Source organism: Procambarus clarkii, chromosome 11, assembly GCF_040958095.1.
Source record: "Procambarus clarkii isolate CNS0578487 chromosome 11, FALCON_Pclarkii_2.0, whole genome shotgun sequence".
NCBI lineage: Eukaryota > Metazoa > Arthropoda > Malacostraca > Decapoda > Cambaridae > Procambarus > Procambarus clarkii.
In genome coordinates this window covers 9,979,971-10,001,371 of record NC_091160.1, presented here as the reverse complement: position 1 = coordinate 10,001,371, position 21,401 = coordinate 9,979,971, and the positions used below count along the sequence as shown (strand labels likewise).

Genomic DNA, 21,401 nt, shown 5'->3' with positions numbered 1-21,401 from the left:
TTAGGTAGGGTTGGTTAGGTTCGGTCATATATCTACGTTAATTTTAACTCCAATAAAAAAAAATTGACCTCATACATAATGAAATGGGTTGATTTATCATTTCATAAGAAAAAAATTTGAGAAAATATATTAATTCAGGAAAACTTGGCTTATTAGGCAAATCGGGCCTTGAATAGTAGGCCAAAAAGTGAGTTCTGGCTACTAGGTACGACATATATATATATATATATATATATATATATTTATGTCGTACCTGATAGCCAGAACGCACTTCTCTGCCTACTATTCAAGGCCCGATTTGCCTAATAAGCCAAGTTTTCATGAATTAATGTTTTTTCGTCTACCTAACCTACCTAACCTAACCTAACCTAGGTTTTTTTGGCTACCTAACCTAACCTTTCCTATAAATATAGGTTAGGTTAGGTTAGGTAGGGTTGGTTAGGTTCGGTCATATATCTACGTTAATTTTAACTCCAATAAAAAAAAATTGACCTCATACATAGAGAAAAGGGTTGCTTTATCATTTCATAAGAAAAAAATTATAGTAAATATATTAATTCAGGAAAACTTGGCTTATTAGGCAAATCGGGCCTTGAATAGTAGGCTGAGAAGTGAGTTCTGGCTACTAGGTACGACATTTATATATATATATATAAATATATATATATATATATATATATATATATATATATATATATATATATATATATATATATATATATATATATATATATATATATATAGGCCGTTGTGGTTTTAAAGACGACAACGTTCTTTAAACTAAACAATTTACATTTGCGGTGAGCTGCACAGTTGGTTTCGTTCTCGATTCACAATCGGGGATCCCGGATTCGATTCCCGGGCGGGACGAATATGGTTGGAGACGTTTCTTTTACCTAATTACCCATTCACCTAGCACTACATAACAGCTACTCCACGGTCTGATAGTTACTCCACGTTCTGATAGTTACTTCACGTTCTGATAGTAACTTCACGTTCTGATGTAATATACCTTTACCTTACCTTACTCTTTCTGCTCTGTCGCTTCACTCAGTACTCCAGCTTAACACTGTTACAGTCCAGCATGACCCCTCACTGAACTGCCACGAATATAAGCTGAATATTGTATGAGGACACAACAAGAATAGAGGTAATTAATTTATAACTAATAATTAAAATCATCAAACACTGCCACCACCTTCCCGAACCATAAATGAATGTGTCTTAATTATTGTTGCCCCAGGAAGGGAGGGACTCAATAATCAGGGAACTCAAGGGGCAAATAATCTTGGAGAAATGCTTGAGGAATAAGAAAAAAAAAAACTTTACTGATTGAGGATCCAAAAGCTTCCAATACCACCCGAGAATATTCCCTATTAAATGACTCACACAACATCAAACAAAGGGGGAACAGATAACTAAACACAATTACATTAAAACACTTTATTATTTTAAAACGCGTAAATTGAAATCAAATTGAAATGTCCTACTTTACTAACACATCCTAATAGGCCAAATGGAAATTCGAGGTGCATTTACTGTTGTACCAAAACTCAGACAGACATTACCTTAATCCTGCAACCTCGGCCACGATGTTGATTGGCTGCCCCCAGATCAGGAGACCTCTTCTCCAGTACACCCCCAACACACTGACTCTAATATTTTCTAAAACTCTTACCAGTGGAACAGGCTCCACCCATTTAGTTCCTAGGCCCAATTAACTCCGGCTATCAAAGCTCAACCAATGACTACAGAGTGTCAATCTTAGGCCAGCCAAAACCTCTGACTTAGCCCCGCCCCCCAGGCTCCTTGGACATAGGCATGTCCTGAAAGTAATGTTTTACTCCCATAGAATTATGAACCGATCCCACGCTACACAGGAAACCACAGTCGTATATGGCTTTCAGCTCCCTCACTCGAAACTTGAGAATTACGGTAATTCGTCACTGATCTTAAAATTGTCAAATGGTTAGTGGCGAAGGCAGTAGAAGAGGGGAACGGATTGGAAAAGGGGGTTGGAATGGACTGGGAGACAAATGGTTTGGAGGGATTGGAGATATAGGGATTGGGGAACAAGGGACTTGACCACCTGCCTATAAGGTAATTTGACTCTGGTTATGATGGAAAACGGCCAAGAGGGAGAGGGAGAATGACCAGAGGGTCGGACTGATATATGGGAGGGATGAAAAAGGGAGGGGAGGCAAGCGAGGGAAGGGGAAAGGAGCTACGGTCTGCACATACCATTACACTGATAGTTACTTCACGTTCTGGTAGTTACTTCACGTTCTATTATCTACCCCACGTTCTGATATCCCCGACCTCGATCGCTGACGCTGCCACAATCTGTGGTGGATGGCAGCGTCAGCGATCGAGGTCGGGGACCTCGCACCTCCCAGCATCACCCAGGATGGTGCTAGGAGGTGCTTCCTCATGTCCCCCTTCTTCCCCTATCTCGCCAATTATCTTCCCATCTAATGGAGTGAAATGATCATGTCTAGTACACAGAGATTGAACAACTGGGCAAGCACAACACAGACCGAGCTATTGGGCATTTAGTTATTTTGGTGGAGTTATTTTCTATAACTCTAAAAGTGCTCTGCAGTCCTTAAATAACCCATCACAATGTATGTCGGATATAGCTGGTAATATTAAATGGAATGTAATTTTTGCCAATGATAATAACTATTGTATAAAACTTGTGTGGATCCCATCCCATGTTGGAGTTGGAAAACATGACTTTGTACATCGATTGGCCAATGAGGCTTGCAGGAAAGAAAACATTGATTATGACTTTGGACTATCTAATGCAGTTATTAGAAACATAGAAATTAAAGAAATTAATTCAGATTTAGAAGAACTAAGAAATGCCCAGAGACCTGAAAGCTGCAGTATTAAAAGTTATGACAAGTTTTGTAATAATAGGTATTTGTATGGTCAGTACAGTAACCGGACCAGGCAATGTGATGTAGTCATCGCGCGAATTCGCCTTGGCTATAGGCACATCTGGCAGGTTAGTGAGGCTGAGCCACTACCAGAATACTCAGATAGTAAACTCTGTGATAAACCTAAACCACTCACTAGAACACTATATTGTTGAATGTAAAACCGTAAAAGACTTTAGACCTCCTGGCCTATTGTACCACCAACTGTGTAACTATTTCATTGACTCAAGTGTTCTGGACGACATCCTAACAATTTATTCAAAATTTGCTTGTCCATTTTAAAGAATGAAGAACAAATTTGATCTATAATACTTCTAAGCTGCATCACTTACGAACCCATCCCTGCCCTTGTGTGGCAGTGCACAATAGAAAGTTGTTTTCACATATCCATACATTAAAACATTGATTGTAATCATGATATATATGTGCTTCAGCCTACAGTTTAGACCTATTGTCTTGTGTATGACCCTCTGTCTTGCGTGACAGTGAATACCAGCATTATCCTCACTTTAATAAGACTTAATCGAAATCCTCAGATTAGGCAAAATTGTAATTGAATTTGTCAATAAAGATGTAATAATAATAATACCCATCTAATGCTTCCCCTCCACTAACGCTTAAGCCTCCAAATTTACGCCTCTCTCAAGCTCCTCCTCCCACCACTCCTGAGGTTTCAAGTCTTCACGTCCTTGGGCTGGGTGGGAGGGTGTTTCCTGGGGACGGCGACGATCCTGGGAGGTGGGAGGCGGAAGCGTGGTCTGCGGGCTATGAGGGCTGGGATCTGTTGTCGGAGGGGCGGACTCTTGAGTGCTGGAGGAGGGGCGAGGCCCAGACGCGCGTGGACCTCCCTCTTGAACATCTGGTAGCGCACTTTGTTGATCTGACAGGTCACGGGGAGAGAGGCATTAGGCCAGCCACAGGCATAATTATTGATCTCATTATCAGGGTCCACTCTATATACAGATATTTATTCACTATTATTATGATAATTCTAATAATTATTCTCAAACACCGACACTGACGTAAGACACCTCTTACGTCAGTAAGAGGACACCTCTTACGTCAGTAAGAGGTGTCTCTGACATCTAGAGTAGAGACACTGACTCTAACATGACACACTAACGTATGACACTGACATCAGACACTGTCACTGACACCAGACAGGGGGAGGGAGGAGCATGCGAGGAACCAACAAAGCAGCCACCGCAGCATACCTCAATCTGAGCGAAGCGTGTGGGGGTGTAGGAGGCTGTGGTCTGGAAGCCTCGGTGGGTGAGGAAGGCCTGGTCCAGCACCTGGAACTTGTAGCCCCGGCAGTGTAGCTCATACACCTGGAACACCCGGCACACAACATCACAGGTCAGCTACAAACAAATGCACCAAGGACCCCCCCCCCCCTTATATCGCTTACATCTAGGACGTGTCAACCCTGGGTAGACACTACGTGATAATACCCAATGCTCGCATTTTATGTCCACAATAGCAAGTGTGCAGAGACGCTGACGAAGGATTACCTGACTGTTCCTGGTAAAGCCGTAGCCGATGAAGCGTTCGTCGAAGGGCGGCGCGGTGTAGGGAAGGACCAGGATGGGCTCCCAGAACTCCTCGTAGGTGGTGATGTTGTAGAGGACTGTGTAGTGGGGCGCTGTGCTCCTGGCAGGCTCCACCTCCCAGTTCTCCAGATGGGAGTTACCTTGGTTTCTGGCGTAGACCTGTAGGGCATCAAATAAAATTGATATCGCTAAATTTCAAGGTTGTAGGTTCCGACCCTAGGGCTACTTGTCATTACAAGCATGAAAACTTCCCAATCAATTGTTGTTATTGTTTTAAACAGCCTCCTGGTGCTTTGGAGCCCAATAACTGTCTAATAAATGTAAACAAAGCCGCCAAAGATTGAGAAAAGATGTATAGGTTCATAAGGGCTTGCGTAACTGCTTCGTGAATCTGGCCCCTGGACCTTTGCGTGTTTCAACTAAACCAGGTCAATTAAAACGTCCGAAACATGTGAAACTTTAATTGTGCAACTAAATATTATTATAAGCATCTTTATTAATTATTATGATTGATATAATGACCAATAACAAGGTAAAACACGTAGAGGGAAGGACGCTGATGTTACTGAGAGCAGTCGAGGAGCCTCAGGGGTCCCCATGCTAACACTCACAGCTCAGTGTAACACAAATACGTAGTTAAATGACTCGCATTTTACCTGTCTACCTTTATTACTTGCGCAAAATAGATCAATTTAAAACCAAATAATAAAACAATTTAAGTCACTGTAATTAGGAAAGATGATTTGAAGTTCAGGTTACAGGTCGAGTATAAGACGCTGGCCTTATTATAAATGATACACTATATGTGTATTAGTGACTGTGATAATGTACTAACTTAACACTTTATCCATATTAATATAATTGTAGCTATCCACTGTACTAATATGTGCTACTGCCTTTAGTATTATCCTGTGTTTCCATTTTCTAACTAATCCATTATGTATAATAAAGTGTGAATAAAATCTACTGTTGAATTATTATAGTAAAACACTGGACAAAGAAGACCACAGACAAGGAAAGGAAACGAACAATTATAGTTGTAGGAGTACAGGAACCAGAGGGATCCAATCGGGAGGAGTGGAGAAGGAGGGACCGAGCAACCATGACAGAGATCTTGGAGGGACTGGATATGGAGGAGGCAAATGGCAACATAGAGAAGGTTTTCAGGCTGAGCGTCTACAAGAAGGAAAGGAAACGATTGATAAAGGTAGTGCTCACGAACGAGGCAACAAAGGAGAAAATCCTATCCAGGAGGAGCAGACTTGTGAAGTTAGGGGAGGATACGAGGACGTCTTTCTGCAAAGGGACATGACAAGGGAGGAGAGAAGGAAGGCTGCAGAGGCAAGGAGCAGACGCAGAGAAAGGGATGGAGATATGGGAGCCACAGGACTCAGCTCAGTGCCTCCAGGAACCTCAGATGGGAGTGGCAATCCCCCCACCAGCAGGCCAGCATCCCCAGGGAGGATTGTAACAGAAGCTTCCCACCAACCAACCCCTCAGCCATCCCCCACCAATCACCTGCACCTCCCAAGACAGTAAAGTCCCCCTTCAGACCATGCCACCCATGTTCCCTGACCCCAGACCCCCACCCCCATGTTCCCCCCATGCCCTTTTTCTTCCCCAGCCCCTACCCCAGACCCCTCACTGTTCCTGCACCCCATGCCTTTCCCTGTTTCTCCAGCCTGTGCCCTTCCCAGTTTCCCCACCCCAAGCTCTTCTCCCTACCACACCCCCCTCCCTCCTGGCCCCCCTTCCCCTGGCTCCCCTCCCCTCCCCAACCCCTGACCTCCCTGTCAACCCACCCCTAGTCTACCCTGCATACCCCAACCCGTGACCTCCCACCACATGCCCCTCCAGTTCCCCCATCCCATGCCCCCACTAACCCCCAACCCCGGACTCCCCTCAGCCGCATCTTGTCAGAGCCCCCCTAGCCCCCCTGTTCCAGATCCTCCCAAACCTCTCACACCCCAGACCCCCCCAGGTCCTCCTTCCTAGACTCGCCCATCCCAGACATCCCTTGTCTGGGAACTCCAGTGGAATCAACAGAAACTGAGAATGGACAGAAGAGAGCCAGCTTCAAGGTCATGTACACGAACATAGTGTACATGACCTTGTACATGACATGTACATGATTACAAAAAAGGCCAGTGGACTTAGGGAAAGAACACAAGAAGTAAACCCAGATGTAATTGGACTCACAGAAACCAAACTCTTAGGAATCATAACGAATGCGGTGTTTCCCTAGGACTACACTGTAATAAGGAAAGAGAGGGAAGGAAAGAGAGGGAAGGAAGGCGAGGAGGCGGAGTGGCTCTACTAATGAGAAAGGAATGGAGTTTCGAGGAGATGGTTGTTCCGGGCTGCGAAGGGTTCAGAGATTTCGTAACAGGCACCATGACGATGGGAGGACCAAGAGTAGTAGTAGCAATGATATATAACCCATCACCAAATGAAAGAAGACCCAGGCAAGAGTATGACAGAAACAACATGGCAGTTAACATTATCATAGAGAGAGCAGCTGCTGCTGCCTGTAGAAACCGATCCCATCTGCTCATCATGGAGGACTTTAATCATGGAAGGATAGACTGAGAAAACAGGGAACCACATGGAGGTGAGGAAACATGGAGAGCGAAACTGCTAGAGGTGACGACTAGAAACTTTTTTTAAGTCAGCATGTCAAGGGTCCCACGAGAATGAGAGGCAATTATGAACCAGCAAGACTCGACCTAGTATTCACTCCGAACGATTCAGATATAAGGGAAATCGGTCTTGAAGCCCCCATGGGTATGAGTGATCACAGTGTACTGTTGTTTGAATATCTGGTCGAAGAAGGGTTAATGTACTCAAGGAAGGGACCAGAAAACAAGAGGCTGGCATTCCAGAAGGGAAACTATGAGGAGATGAGAAAATTCCTAACTGAAATAGCTTGGGAAACAGAGCTCAGAGGAAAGACGGTTCAAGACATGATGGACTACATCACGCAGAAGTGTAAGGAGGCAGCAGACAAGTATGTCCCAGTCCAAAAGGGAAAAAATGAAATGGAGATGAGAAACCCATGGTTTAATCAGAGTTGCAAACTAGCAAAACAGCTAAGTAAAAGGGCATGGAGAAACTATGGAACAACAGAACACTAGAGAGCAGAGAAAGATACCAGAGCGCCAGGAATGAATACGTCAGGGTGAGAAGAGAGGAAGAGAGGCAATATAAAAATGACATAGCGAGTAAGGCAAAGACTCAACCCAAACTGCTGCATAGCCACATCAGGAGGAAAACAACAGTGAAGGAACAGGTAATGAAACTGAGGATAGGGGCAGAAAGATTCACTACAAACAACAAGGAAGTGTGCGAGGAACTCAATAAGAAATTCCAGGAAGTCTTCACCTCAGAGCAAGGAGAAGTCCCAGAGATATCGGAGGGAACATCAACCCAGACCCTAGAGGAACACCAACCCAGACACCACTAGAGGAGTTTGTGATTACCAGTGGGGAGGTGAGGAAGCATATGCTCGATTTGGACGTGACAAAGGCAATAGGCCCGGATGGAATCTCACCATGGATTCTAAAGGAAGGAGCAGAAGCTCTGTGCCTACTACTCTCCATGGTGTACAACAAGTTACTGGTAACAGGTGAACTGCCAAAAATTTGGAAGACGGCCAATATATACCTACTACTCCCAATATACAAGAAGGGTGATAGGCAGGAGGCACTGAACTACAGGCCAGTGTCCCTTACTTGCATTCCATGCAAGATGATGGAAAAGACTGTGCGAAAAAAGCTAGTGGAACATCTGGAGCAAAAGAACTTTGTAACACAACATCAGCTTGGGTTCAGAGATGGCAAATCATGCCTAACAGGATTAATTGAGTTCTATGACCAGGCAACAAAAATCAGGCAAGAGAGAGAGGGCTGGGCAGACTGTATATTTCTGGACTACCAGAAAGCTTTTGACACAGTACCACATAAGGGGCTATTTGACCAGGATATAAGAAAATTGTCGTAGGGTATTCAAAATTTATTATCCTGATACATGTGAAAGGTTCTGCAAATGGGCCAAGTTTCATCATCTCAGCCTAAATAGAGAAGGAGAAAAAAAAGAAAAGAAAATTTTAGACAATTTTCCAACAATGTTCAATTGCTTTCACAGCCCACAATTGTGAACCGAAATTATTTCTATGACACTCAGCTATGACCTTACTATATAATAAAGATTTGCACCAAGGAGTTTTATCCCAGATGTATTTAGTGCAATAATACAGATTTTTAAAGTTTCCCAAAAACGTATGCAACAAAATGAAGTTCATCATTATTTATAAAATCAATAAATCTACGTAGATAAGAAAAACTACATGTGTTTTTTAGAGGCATAAACTCTACATATAATGTGCAGGTTTCATGTAAATTGAATAATAAATAAAGGCTGTGAAGTCAGATATAGTTGTAAAACCCTTACCTGCAGAAACAAAGGTCAAAGTTGAGCCACCTGTGGGTGAGGTTGATGTTGACCAATATCATTCAAAATTTGCACCCTTGTAGAAAGGCATGGGTTCAATATGGTGTGCAAGTTCAATGAAGATCGCCTGATTAATAAAAGAAAAAAAATATATTATTAAAAAAAAACACACACACAAAAATTAATATTTGTCACCAGTTTTATATGTACAAATATTTATGAAGTAATATCACAATATAACACTAAAACATACTAACCTAATATAATTGGTCAGAAATATGGGTCCTGCAGGTGGCACTGCATTGGCACTAGTAGGGCCCTGCCCCATAACCTGGGTCAGCTCCCTCAGGGGCCTTTCGTGGCTTGGTGGTGCGTTTCGTTGGAATCTGCATCTCCTTGTTCTTCCTATGAAAGTAACAGTCTCGTATGTCACTCTGTGGTAGACCAATGAGGCTGGTCAGAGATCCCGTCACATATCCTACGTTGTAGTTGACAGCTGTCATTGCCATGGCGAAGTCGACCATTACACGACCGACAAACTTGTCTTTGGGGGCGAGTTTCCAAACTCGGTGGTGTAGAGACTCGTTTGGATTCTGAGTCTTTCCCTTCAGACACTTCGTCATGTTGTCCTCTGATACAAGATTGTAGTATATCTTCAGGACTTCAGTCATGTGGATACTGGGAAGCTGGAAATGTACCCTCATCGTCTTGTGTGATCTTGGGGTCGTTTCATTTGCAATGTCTTGCTGGTAAAAACACCAAGACTCATTCCCTTTAGGGCAGTGCATGTGCATTGGCTTCTCATCAGTCGACGTAGCATGAAACAGTCCGGACAGGCAGGCATCCCTCATTCGTTTCCAGTCTGTGTTGACATTATCCCGGATAGCTATGGTGAAGTAACTTGCCAACTTTTGAATGGTGACATCAGTTAATTTACCTTTTCCTTCCACCAGTGACATTCGTCTGGTCTTTTTTCACATTCCCTTTTGTCTCTTTCAATTCCACAACTGTTTTCTGAAAGTTCCGGAGCTGTGTTGCAAGTCTCTTGCTGAAGTGATTTATACACTCAACCTTTTCCACGGTTACATTTCGATATGGACCATCACCATTATTCATTGCACAAATTTTATTGAAGGCTGAAGAATCCCCATCACTGACCAAGGTCGTATACCTGAATTTGAGCTCTTCAGATCGACCCCACATCAATACTGCGGCATCAGCCTCCATATTTTTGGCAGTGACGTTATAGTTCCTATCACAATCAGGCACATGTTCACGCATCTTATTGTCAAACTCCGTCTGCGTTACTTTTCCTTGTTGTTTTCTATTCAGTAACATCTGGCACTTTTTGCAGTTTTTGCAGAAACAATTGTAGTCCACAACGAGCCCTGTGAATATCTCCACAACAAAGGCACACCCAATTTGTGAATGATGGCCCCTTGTGTGCCACGATCCATCAAACGATACATCAATGTCCAGGATCCCACCAACGGAGTGCCTATCAAATTGTTCTCTGTAATGATTGAAGATGATATGACGAGTGTTTTCTTGCAAGTGCACCCATTTCTCAATGGCAGCATTTTTTATCATTTTCTGGACCCTATTATATGTCTTATAGGATACACATTTCATGTTTGCTATGGAACACATACCCCTGTAATATGTATATCCGTGTCCATTTAGCATGTTGGTGTACACTAAGGATATCAGATTTTCATTATTTCCAGACAATGCTTCATCGTCTGTAAAATGACAACGATTACAGGTTCTTTTCACTGTTACATCATGTTGCAAAATCCTAATTGTGTGACAAACTTTACCCTTTGAACAGTATTGGCATATGCAATGTTTATCAAGGTATTGTTTCCGTTTCTTATCCGTGACTATTAGCGCAGACTCGCGTGGATTTATTCTATATGTCACTTCACTGTCACTGTCGGTTTCCTGGTCAGTGTCCTTGTCACTTCCAATTGCTTCTTCTCTAAATAAACCGATTCGTTTCTTGGCACTGCTCTGGATACGTTTACGCTTTCTGGAAATGTTTGGAGTTGCCAGATCAGCACGTGAGGTGCTGGGCCCTGCATCATCAAGAGCGAGAACGTCTGGAGTAGCAGGTCCAACATCAGGAGTAGCAGGTCCAACATCAGGAGTAGCAGGTCCAACATCACGAATAGCAGGTCCAACATCAGGAGTAGCAGGCCCAACATCAGGATTAGCAGGTCCAACATCAGGAGTAGCAGGTCCAACATCAGGAGTAGCAGGTCCAACATCACGAGTAGCAGGTCCAACATCACGAGTAGCAGGTCCAACATCACGAGTAGCAGGTCCAACATCACGAGTAGCAGGTCCAACATCACGAGTAGCAGGTCCAACATCACGAGTAGCAGGTCCAACATCAGGAGTAGCAGGTCCAACATCACGAGTAGCAGGTCCAACATCACGAGTAGCAGGTCCAACATCACGAGTAGCAGGTCAAACATCTGGAGTAGCAGGTCCAACTTCTGGAGTAGCAGGTCCAAGGGATGCGGGCTGCGACAGGCCCCTCACACTCGCGGCTGAGAGGCCACCACGATCCTCACTCGTCAAAATGTAATCTACGCATTGCGGCCAGCTCGTACCTTCTACGGACAGCTCGCATGCATCTAGCTTTCAATGCCTTCTTCTTGTTCGTTAGGTAAGTCATATTGCAGTCCAAATAGCACAAATAGCGAGCGTTCTGGGAGATATCGTGAGAGTGCGTCAACGATAGATCCACTAGCTGAGGGACACAAAGAGTGACTGACTGCTAAGCCACAGCCCACCCTCTGCCTCACACGAGACTGTTGCCAATGAGTGAGTTTATATTCGTTTTATGCATAACATGTTATTTTCAACGCTATTACGAAATATTAGACTTCTACAACGTAAAACACAATACTCCGCGGCGCACCCAGGCCGCGAGGACCGGATTTGGCAAAGTTGCAGCGGAAAATTTGACTCTAATTACGTTATTTATCAAGATAACATAAACGGTTTGCACCGCAATGTTGCCAGAACGTTGTAGTATTTTTCGTAATTTTTCGTAAATATTCCATTTTTCTTCGGATTTTCGGATCCCATGGCCCCTAAGAGACTAGTGCACAAACTGGAGATACAGGCAGGAGTGAAAGGGAAGGTACTCCACTGGATAAGGGAGTACTTAAGCAACAGGACACAGCGAGTCACCGTGAGGGGTGAGGTCTAGGAGTGGCGGGGAGTCACCAGTGGAGTCCCACAGGGATCAGTCCTTGGAACTATACTGTTTCTGATATACGTAAATGATCTCCCAGAAGGAATTGACTCGTTCCTCTCGATGTTTGCTGATGACGCAAAAATTATGAGGAGGATCAGGACAGAGGAGGATAGAATGAGGCTACAAGATGACCTAGACAAACTGAAGGAATGGTCCGACAAATGGCTACTAAAATTCAACCCAAGTAAATGTAAGGTAATGAAACTAGGAGGAGAAACTAGAAGGCCAGTCACTGGATACCGAATGGGAGATGAAGTCCTTCACGAAATGGACAGAGAGAAAGATCTGGGAGTTGATATCACGCCAAACCAGTCTACTGAAGCTCACATCAAAAGAATAACATCAGCGGCCTATGCGAGGCTGGCTAACATCAGAACTGCTTTCAGAAACCTGTGTAAGGACTCCTTCAGAACCTTGCATACCACATATGTAAGGCCAATTCTGGAGTATGCAGCCCGAGCATGGAGCCCGTATCTAGTCAAGCACAAGACGAAGCTGGAAAAAGTTCAGAGGTATGCCACTAGGCTAGTCCCAGAACTAAGTGGCATGAGTTATGAGAACAGACTACGTGAACTGCACCTCACGTCGCTGGAAGACAGAAGAGCTAGGGGAGACATGATCACCACATACAAAATTCTCAGGAGAATTGACAGGGTGGACAAAGATGGATTATTTAACACGGGTGGCACACACATAAAAGAACACAGGTGGAAGCTGAGTACCCAGATGAGCCACTGAGGCGTTAGAAAGAACTTTTTCAGTGTCAGAGTAGTTAGTAAATGTAATGCATTAGGCAGTGATGTGGTGCAGGCTGACTCCATACACAGTTTCAAATGTAGATATGACAGAGACCAATAGGCTCAGGAATCTGTGCATCAGTTGATTGACGGCTGAGAGGCGGGACCAAAGAGCCAGAGCTCAACCCCCGTCAAGCACAATTAGGTGAGTACAATTAGGTGAGTACAAGTTCACAGGTGGGAGGGGGACGCCAGGCCACTCCTTCCTCCCGTCCACACCCACAGTGGTCTACCCCCCCCCCCCGTACGTCTTATACTAGATATAATAGTCCCTGTGGCATAGTGGGAAGACACTCGCCTAGCGTTTCGAGAGCACTTTGTTCTGGGTTCGAATCCTGGCCGGGGAGGATTTACTGGGTGTCAATTGCCCGAAACGCTATGCGTACTAGTGGCTTTAGGTATTGTATGTACTACCTATATCTATCAATCAATCAGAATGTTTGTAACTCTGCATCTATGTATGTACTTTTCCTAAATAAAATATTATTATTATTATTATTATTATTAATCCTTAATTGTAGCCTCTTTTTACCGAACAGTAAAATATGTACCTGGTTGTTTTTTGGCGGGTACAGGTACGTCGGTCGTATTCCGGGGAACATAGGATTAGAACATAGGACTTGCCCAAAGCGCTACGCGTCCTAGTGGCTGTACAAGAATGTAAGAACTCTTCTATGTATAAATAAATAAAGTTAATTGATACGGTACCCGGCTGTGCCTGAGTCTCTCTTCCAATCTCCCCTTTTCTCTTCCCCCCGCCTCTACACCTTCCCCCTCTCTCTCTTCCCTCATTAGCCCTTCTCCACTCCCTTGATCCCTCCTCCTCTCTCATTCAACACCTCTCTTCATCCTTCTCCCCCCCCCCCCCTTCCTCTCTCTCTCTCTCTCTCTCTCTCTCTCTCTCTCTCTCTCTCTCTCTCTCTCTCTCTCTCTCTCTCTCTCTCTCTCTCTCTCTCTCTCTCTCTCTCTCTCTCTCTCTCTCTCTCGCCCTCCCTCCCTCTCTCTCTCTCTCTCTCTCTCTCTCTCTCTCTCGCCCTCCCTCCCTCTCTCTCTCTCTCTTTCTCTCTCTCTCTCTCTCTCTCTCTCTCTCTCTCTCTCTCTCTCTCTCTCTCTCTCTCTCTCTCTCTCTCTCTCTCTCTCTCTCTCTCTCTCTCTCTCTCTCTCTCTCTTTATCTCTCTCTCTCTCTCTCTCTCTCTCTCTTTATCTCTCTCTCTCTTTATCTCTCTCTCTCTTTATCTCTCTCTCTCTTTATCTCTCTCTCTCTTTATCTCTCTCTCTCTCTCTCTCTCTCTCTCTCTCTCTCTCTCTCTCTCTCTCTCTCTCTCTCTCTCTCTCTCTCTCTTCTCTCTCTCTCTCTCTCTCTCTCTCTCTCTCTCTCTCTCTCTCTCAAAAGGTAATATTACAATCAGGTGAAAATTAAGCTGCTGAAAGAACAAATAACTCCATTGAATCCAAAATCCCAAATTCCAGACCTAGTGACACTCATACCACCCAAGAACCGTCTAGGAAAGTTGGAGGAGGGTAGCCCACCTTGATATGGAAGCACTGAGCCAGGCCCTTTAGCAGGAGTCTGAGGAGCTCAGTCTTATCGTCTGGAGGGTAAGTGACGGAGGTGTCCAGCTCGTACACAGGGACCACGTAGGCGCACTTCCAGCACGGTGCTCCGTCCATCCCGCCGGGGAGGAAGCCGGTGAGGTTCTCTGACATAAAGGGCGGCGTCAACATGTCAACGTCGATGGTGAGGGAATACTCGCAGGGACACGTCCTTCTGGCAAGGTTCCTCATTAGGTTCTGCGGGTAGCGGCGTTCCTTCTGCTCTCCCTCGTCCCTCAGACGCATCAGTAGGATGTTCGACTCCTGAGGATAGTCGCAGCTAAGATGAATCAACTCAGGATTAGGGGATGGACGGGGTGGCCGCGTCCTCGGATGCACTAAGTGGAAGGACACCTTTTCTTGTACGTTGGGAAAACAGCGTCTCAGGTAGGACACCATGGCGGCCGCCACGGCATACTCAGAACCCGGGACGAAGATAGACACGGACATGGGTCCCGACCAGGCCTCGGCTTGCCACGCCACCCAGAAGAGCCGCTCGACGGAGGTTTGAGGGGCGAGACAGACGCGAGACTCTGCAGTGACCGTGTCCCACTCCTGCGCCGGCCAGACAAAGGCGTGGGTGGTGTAGTTCCCTGTGGCGTCCAGCACTCCGAACCCCGCAGGCAGCACCCCGCCGGCACCCAGCGGCGACGTCGACTGTGCCACAGAGAAACTGTTGTAAACATGGCTGCCAGCGTAAAATATACCACTTATTCTTTCTCTTACTCTCACACTTTACAATAATGCAAGATATTCTGTCATTGGCTATTATTATAATTAAATATAAAATCTATAATATCGAACATCTATTGAAGTATGATTAAGACCTCATATGTTTCCTCTTTAATCCTTTTGCCCTTCTGCTGCCGCTAGCAATAACAATCAAATGAATCATTACAGCAGAGGATCTTATGTTACACAGGCTACTCTTCCCTGCATTGTACCTTGTACGGAAGGTGTGTAGAGTGAATTTGTTTAGTGATGAAAAAATGCCTCGCGGGCACAACCATCCAACTTCATCGAACGCCAAACACCACCAGCCATCTTGACGACGACAAGTTACCACAACACAAGCAACGTTATTACGTTCACCTCGTCTGTACGGGTCTCGAACCCCTTATGTTTGTAGTTGTGATCTTCAGCCACTTCCTTCACAGACAAGCAACACCTCACTCCCCACAGACAAGCAACACCTCACTCCACCACACAGACAAGCAACACCTCACTCCCCACAGACAAGCAATACCTCACTCCCCACAGACAAGCAACACCTCACTCCCCACAGACAAGCAACACCTCACTCCCCACCGACAAGCAACACCACACTCCCCACAGACAAGCAACACCTCACTCCCCACAGACAAGCAACACCTCACTCCCCACAGACAAGCAACACCTCACTCCCCACAGACAAGCAACACCTCACTCCCCACAGGCAAGCGACACCTCACTCCCCACAGACAAGCAACACCTCACTCCCCACAGACAAGCAACACCTCACTCCCCACAGACAAGCAACACCACACTCCCTACAGACAAGCAGCACCTCACTCCCCACCGACAAGCAACACCTCACTCCCCACAGACAAGCAACACCACACTCCCCACAGACAAGCAACACCTCACTCCCCACAGACAAGCAACACCTCACTCCCCACAGACAAACAACACCACACTCCCCACAGACAAGCAACACCTCACTCCCCACAGACAAGCAACACCTCACTCCCCACAGACAAGCAACACCACACTCCCCACAGACAAGCAACACCTCACTCCCCACAGACAAGCAACACCTCACTCCCCACAGACAAGCAACACCTCACTCCCCACAGACAAGCAACACCTCACTCCCCACAGACAAGCAACACCTCACTCCCCACCGACAAGCAACACCTCACTCCCCACAGACAAGCAACACCTCACTCCACACAGACTAGCAACGCCTCACTCCCCACAGACAAGAAACACCACACTCCCCACAGACAAGCAACACCTCACTCCACACAGACTAGCAACACCTCACTCCCCACAGACAAGCAACACCTCACTCCCCACAGACAAGCAACACCTCACTCCCCACAGACAAGCAACACCTCACTCCCCACAGACAAGCAACACCTCACTTCACACAGACAAGCAACACCTCACTCCCCACAGACAAGCATCACCTCACTCCCCACAGACAAGCAACACCTCACTCCACACAGACAAGCAACACCTCACTCCCCACAGACTAGCAACACCTCACTCCCCACAGACAAGCAACACCTCACTCCCCACAGACAAGCAACACCTCACTCCCCACAGACAAGCAACACCTCACTCCCCACAGACAAGCAACACCTCACTCCCCACAGACAAGCAACACCTCACTCCCCACAGACAAGCAACACCTCACTCCCCACAGACAAGCAACACCTGACTCCACACAGACAAGCAACACCTCACTCCACACAGGCAAGCAACACCTCACTCCACCACACAGACAAGCAACACCTCACTCCTCACAGACAAGCAACACTTCACTCCCCACAGACAAGCACCACCTCACTCACCACAGACAAGCGACACCTCACTCCCCACAGACAAGCAACACCTCGCTCCCCACAGACAAGCGACACCTCACTCCCCACAGACAAGCAACACCTCACTCCCCACAGACAAGCGACACCTCACTCCCCACAGACAAGCAACACCTCACTCCCCACAAGCAAGCAACACCTCACTCCCCACAGACAAGCAACACCTCACTCCCCACAGACAAGCAACACCTCACTCCACACAGACAAGCACCACTTCACTCACCACAAGCAAGCATCGTCAACAGAAGGAGGAAGAAAGCATTAATATTCCATAGTTTCGCTTGCCCTTAACGCTACACGTATTAGTGGCTTTAGGCATTATACGTACTAGCTCTATCTATAAATCCAACAGTATATTTGTAACTCTGCATCTATGTATGTGCTTCTCCTGAATAAAATATTATTATTATTATTATTACATACCAGAGAGACGTTGGTCTGATCAGTAGCGAGAGTGAGCCAGTAATGGTTCCTAAGGGAGCCTCTTGTGAAGACTGCCAGGTTCATCAGGATCCCCAAGCCAACATTCACCACCACGATCAACAGGTTGACAGCCAGAAACACCCGTCGGCCACCCATCTGCCAACACAAACAACCCACTTGATCAGCAACGTTTAATTAAATTAGTAGATCTACGCATAAATACAGAGTCCCGTAACATAATACACTGAAGTATTAATAATAACAAATATATATATATATATATATATATATATATATATATATATATATATATATATATATATATATATATATATATATATATATATATAGAGAGAGAGAGAGAGAGAGAGAGAGAGAGAGAGAGAGAGAGAGAGAGAGAGAGAGAGAGAGAGAGAGAGAGAGAGAGAGAGAGAGGGAGAGAGAGAGAGAGAGAGAGAGAGGGAGAGAGAGAGGGAGAGAGAGAGAGAGACAGAGAGAGGGAGAGAGAGAGGGAGAGAGAGAGAGAGACAGACAGACAGACAGAGACAGACAGAAACAGAGAGAGAGAGAGAGAGAGGGAGACAGACAGAGAGAGACAGAGACAGACAGGAACAGAGAGAGAGAGAGAATATGCATGTCTCATTGAATATGACAGCATATTCCGTATTTACTATTTTCTGATTTAGGGCTTCTATCCCTCTTACTAATGCTCTTGCATCAGGGTTCAGCTGGAAGAGGAAGTCACCAAAAGTCATGTCAAATTCAAATTAAAAATGTTTATTCAGGTAAAGTACATACATACAAGGGGTGATAAATAACAAAAGTATAAATTGTGTAGCGATAACATAAAATTAAAAAAGGGGGGAACATAGCAGAAAAATGGCAAATATACAATTTGGTAGACAAACAGCATTGTTTAAAATAGCAGACATGGGTTGACATTATAGGGGTAAGATATGTTACATGGAGTTAATTAGGTAGTGCTTAGTTTTTATCTTACTCTGGTTAAGAGAGGTACAGTCTTTAACATGATTGGGAAGGTCATTCCACATTCGAGGTCCCTTGATTTGTAGAGCATTTCTAGTTTGATTAAGTCGTACTCTTGGAATATCAAATAGGTATTTGTTTCTGGTGTGGTGCTCATGGGTTCTGTTACAACCTTCTAGGAAGCTTTTAAGGTCAGGATTGACATTACAGTTCAGCGTTTTATATATATAAACTACACATTGAGAGGATGTGCAGTGACTTAATATCTAACATATTCAGAGATTTGATTAAAGGTACCGAGTGTTGTCTGGGGCCAGAGTTGGATATTGTCCTAATAGTAGCTTTGTGTTGAGTAATTAGAGGACGTAAATGATTTTGGGTAGTAGAACCCCAAGCACAAATACCATAGTTGAGATAAGGATAGATGAGGGAGTAATAGAATAATATCTGATCTTAGAAAGAATGCCAACAGTTTTTGAAACTCTTTTATATATATTTAGAATGTGTCCCTGGAAATTCAGCTTGTTATCAATGAGAACGCCAAGGAATTTGCCATCTACTTTGTTACAAATTTGGGTATTGTTTATCCTGAGATTTATTTGATTTGAGGATTTATTGACAAACAAAATATAGAAAGTTTTGTCAATATTGAGGGTGAGTTTATGGCAGTTAGCCAGTGATGGACTTTATTTAGCTCAGTATTCACTGTGACATTTAGAGCAAGGGGGGTCAGGACTGGAGGAAATGAAGGTCCTGTCGTCAGCAAATAGAATTGGTTTGAGATGTTGGGAGGCATTTGGAATGTCATTAATGGAGATGAGAAAGAGGAGAGGGCCAAGTATGCTGCCCTGGGGAACACCAATGTTGATGGGTAGGGTGGGAGAAATTGAATTATTCACAGAAACATACTGGAGCCTGTCAGTAAGGTAAGGCTTAAGGTATTGCAGGGAGTGACCTCTGACTCCATACTAATGTAATTTAAGAAGAAGGATTTGGTGGGTGACAGTGTCAAAAGCCTTATGCAGGTCCACAAACAACCCAACAGGGAACTCATTTTTATCAAGAGCTGCGTGAATTAAGTTAATCATACTAATAACTGCATCGTTAGTTCTTTTTTGGGGTCTGAAGCCATATTGACAAGAGCTAAGTATATTGAGTTTGGCTAGATAAGAGTAAAGATGCTTGTAGATTAGTTTTAAAATATTTTTGACAAGTTTGACAGAATTGATATAGGTCTGAAGTTGTTGACATCAATGGGATCACCACATTTGTGGACAGGGGTTACTCTCGCTTTTTTTATAATATCTGGAAATGTTTAGAGTTCAAGTGACTTGTTGAAGAGTCAACAGTCAGGAGCTATTGCTCCTGCAATAGCAGGAGCTAAAAATCCGGAGGCTTTTTTGTAAATAAGAGTTGGTATCTCCTCAAGGGCACTAGACTTGGTTTTAAGGGAAAGGATTATGTTAGTAACATCAGTGGAATTAGTAGGCATTAGGTACAGAGACCTAATACAGGGTATAACCTATCTTACAGACCTATCTTACAGAGTATAGTTTCCTGTAAGATAGCCCTGAATATTAGTACTGGAAGATGGAATATTATTTCCAAGGGATGACCCAATGGAAGAGAACGCCATCTAATTTGTTACAAATTTGGGTATTGTTTATTTTGAGATTTATCTGATTAGAGGATTTATTGCCAAACAGAATATAAAACGTTTTGTCAATGTTAAGGGTGAGTTTGTTGGCAGTTAGCCAAAGATGGACTTTCTCTAGCTCAGTATTTACTGTGGCATTTAGAGCAAGGGGGTCAGGACTGGAGTAAATGAAGGTTGTGTCGTCAGCAAATAGAATTGGTTTGAGATGTTGGGAGGCATTTGGAAGGTCATTAATGTAGATGAGAAAGAGGAGAGGGCCAAGAATGCTGCCCTGAGGAACACCAATGTTGATGGGTAGGGTGGGAGAAATTGTATTATTCACAGAAACATACTGGAGCCTGTCAGTAAGATAAGATTTGAGGTATTGCAGGGAGGGAGGGACTCCATCATTATGGAGTCCTCTGACTCCATAATGATGTAATTTAAGAAGAAGGTTTTGATGGTTGACAGTGTCAAAAGCCTTACGCAGGTCCACAAATAACCCAACAGGAAACTCCTTTTTATCAAGAGCTGCGTGAATTAAGTTAATCATATTAATAAGTGCATCGTTAGTGCTTTTTTTGGGTCTGAAGCCATATTGACAAGAGCTAAGTATATTGTGTTTGGCTAGAAAAGAGTAAAGCTGCTTGTAGATTAGCTTTTCGAATGTTTTTGATAAGTTAGGCAGGATTGATATAGGTCTGTAGTTGTTAACATCTGTGAGATCACCACATTTGTGGACAGGGGTTACTCTTTTTTTTTTTAGAATGTCAGGAAAGGTTTGGAGTTCAAGTGACTTGTTGAAGAGCAATGCAATAGCAGGGGCTAGAGATCGGGAGGCTTTTTTGTAAATTAAAGTTGGTATCTCCTCGAGGGCACTAGACTTGGTTTTAAGGGAAAGGATTATTTCATTGACATCAGTGGAACTAGTAGGCTTTAGGTACAGAGACTGTGGATAGTTACCTGTAAGATAGTCCTTAACATCAGTACAGGAAGATGGAATATCATTTGCAAGGGATGACCCAATGGAAGAGAAGAACCTATTGAACTCAATAGCAGAATCAGAGGCTGAAAGCTGACCAGCGTTATTGGAAAGGAGTGTTGGTTTGTTATTTAAAATCCTCTTTGATCCCAATATTTGTGAAATTGTGCTCCAAGTTTTTT

The 21,401-nt window shown here is 44.4% G+C and overlaps 1 protein-coding gene across 1 annotated transcript in view; it reads right to left on the bottom strand.

The window, feature by feature from the left end:
• Window positions 1-1,428: 1,428 nt before the first annotated feature.
• Window positions 1,429-21,401, bottom strand: part of LOC138363530 (beta-1,4-glucuronyltransferase 1-like) — a 33,820-nt gene continuing 13,847 nt past the window's right edge. The window contains exons 2-5 of the mRNA XM_069322885.1: window positions 14,544-15,294; window positions 4,457-4,654; window positions 4,157-4,273; window positions 1,429-3,822 (exon numbers count right to left, since the gene is read on the bottom strand). Of these exons, the coding sequence (XP_069178986.1) occupies window positions 3,616-3,822; window positions 4,157-4,273; window positions 4,457-4,654; window positions 14,544-15,294 (1,273 nt within the window). The 3' untranslated portion in view covers window positions 1,429-3,615. The remainder of the gene's footprint in view (window positions 3,823-4,156; window positions 4,274-4,456; window positions 4,655-14,543; window positions 15,295-21,401) is intronic.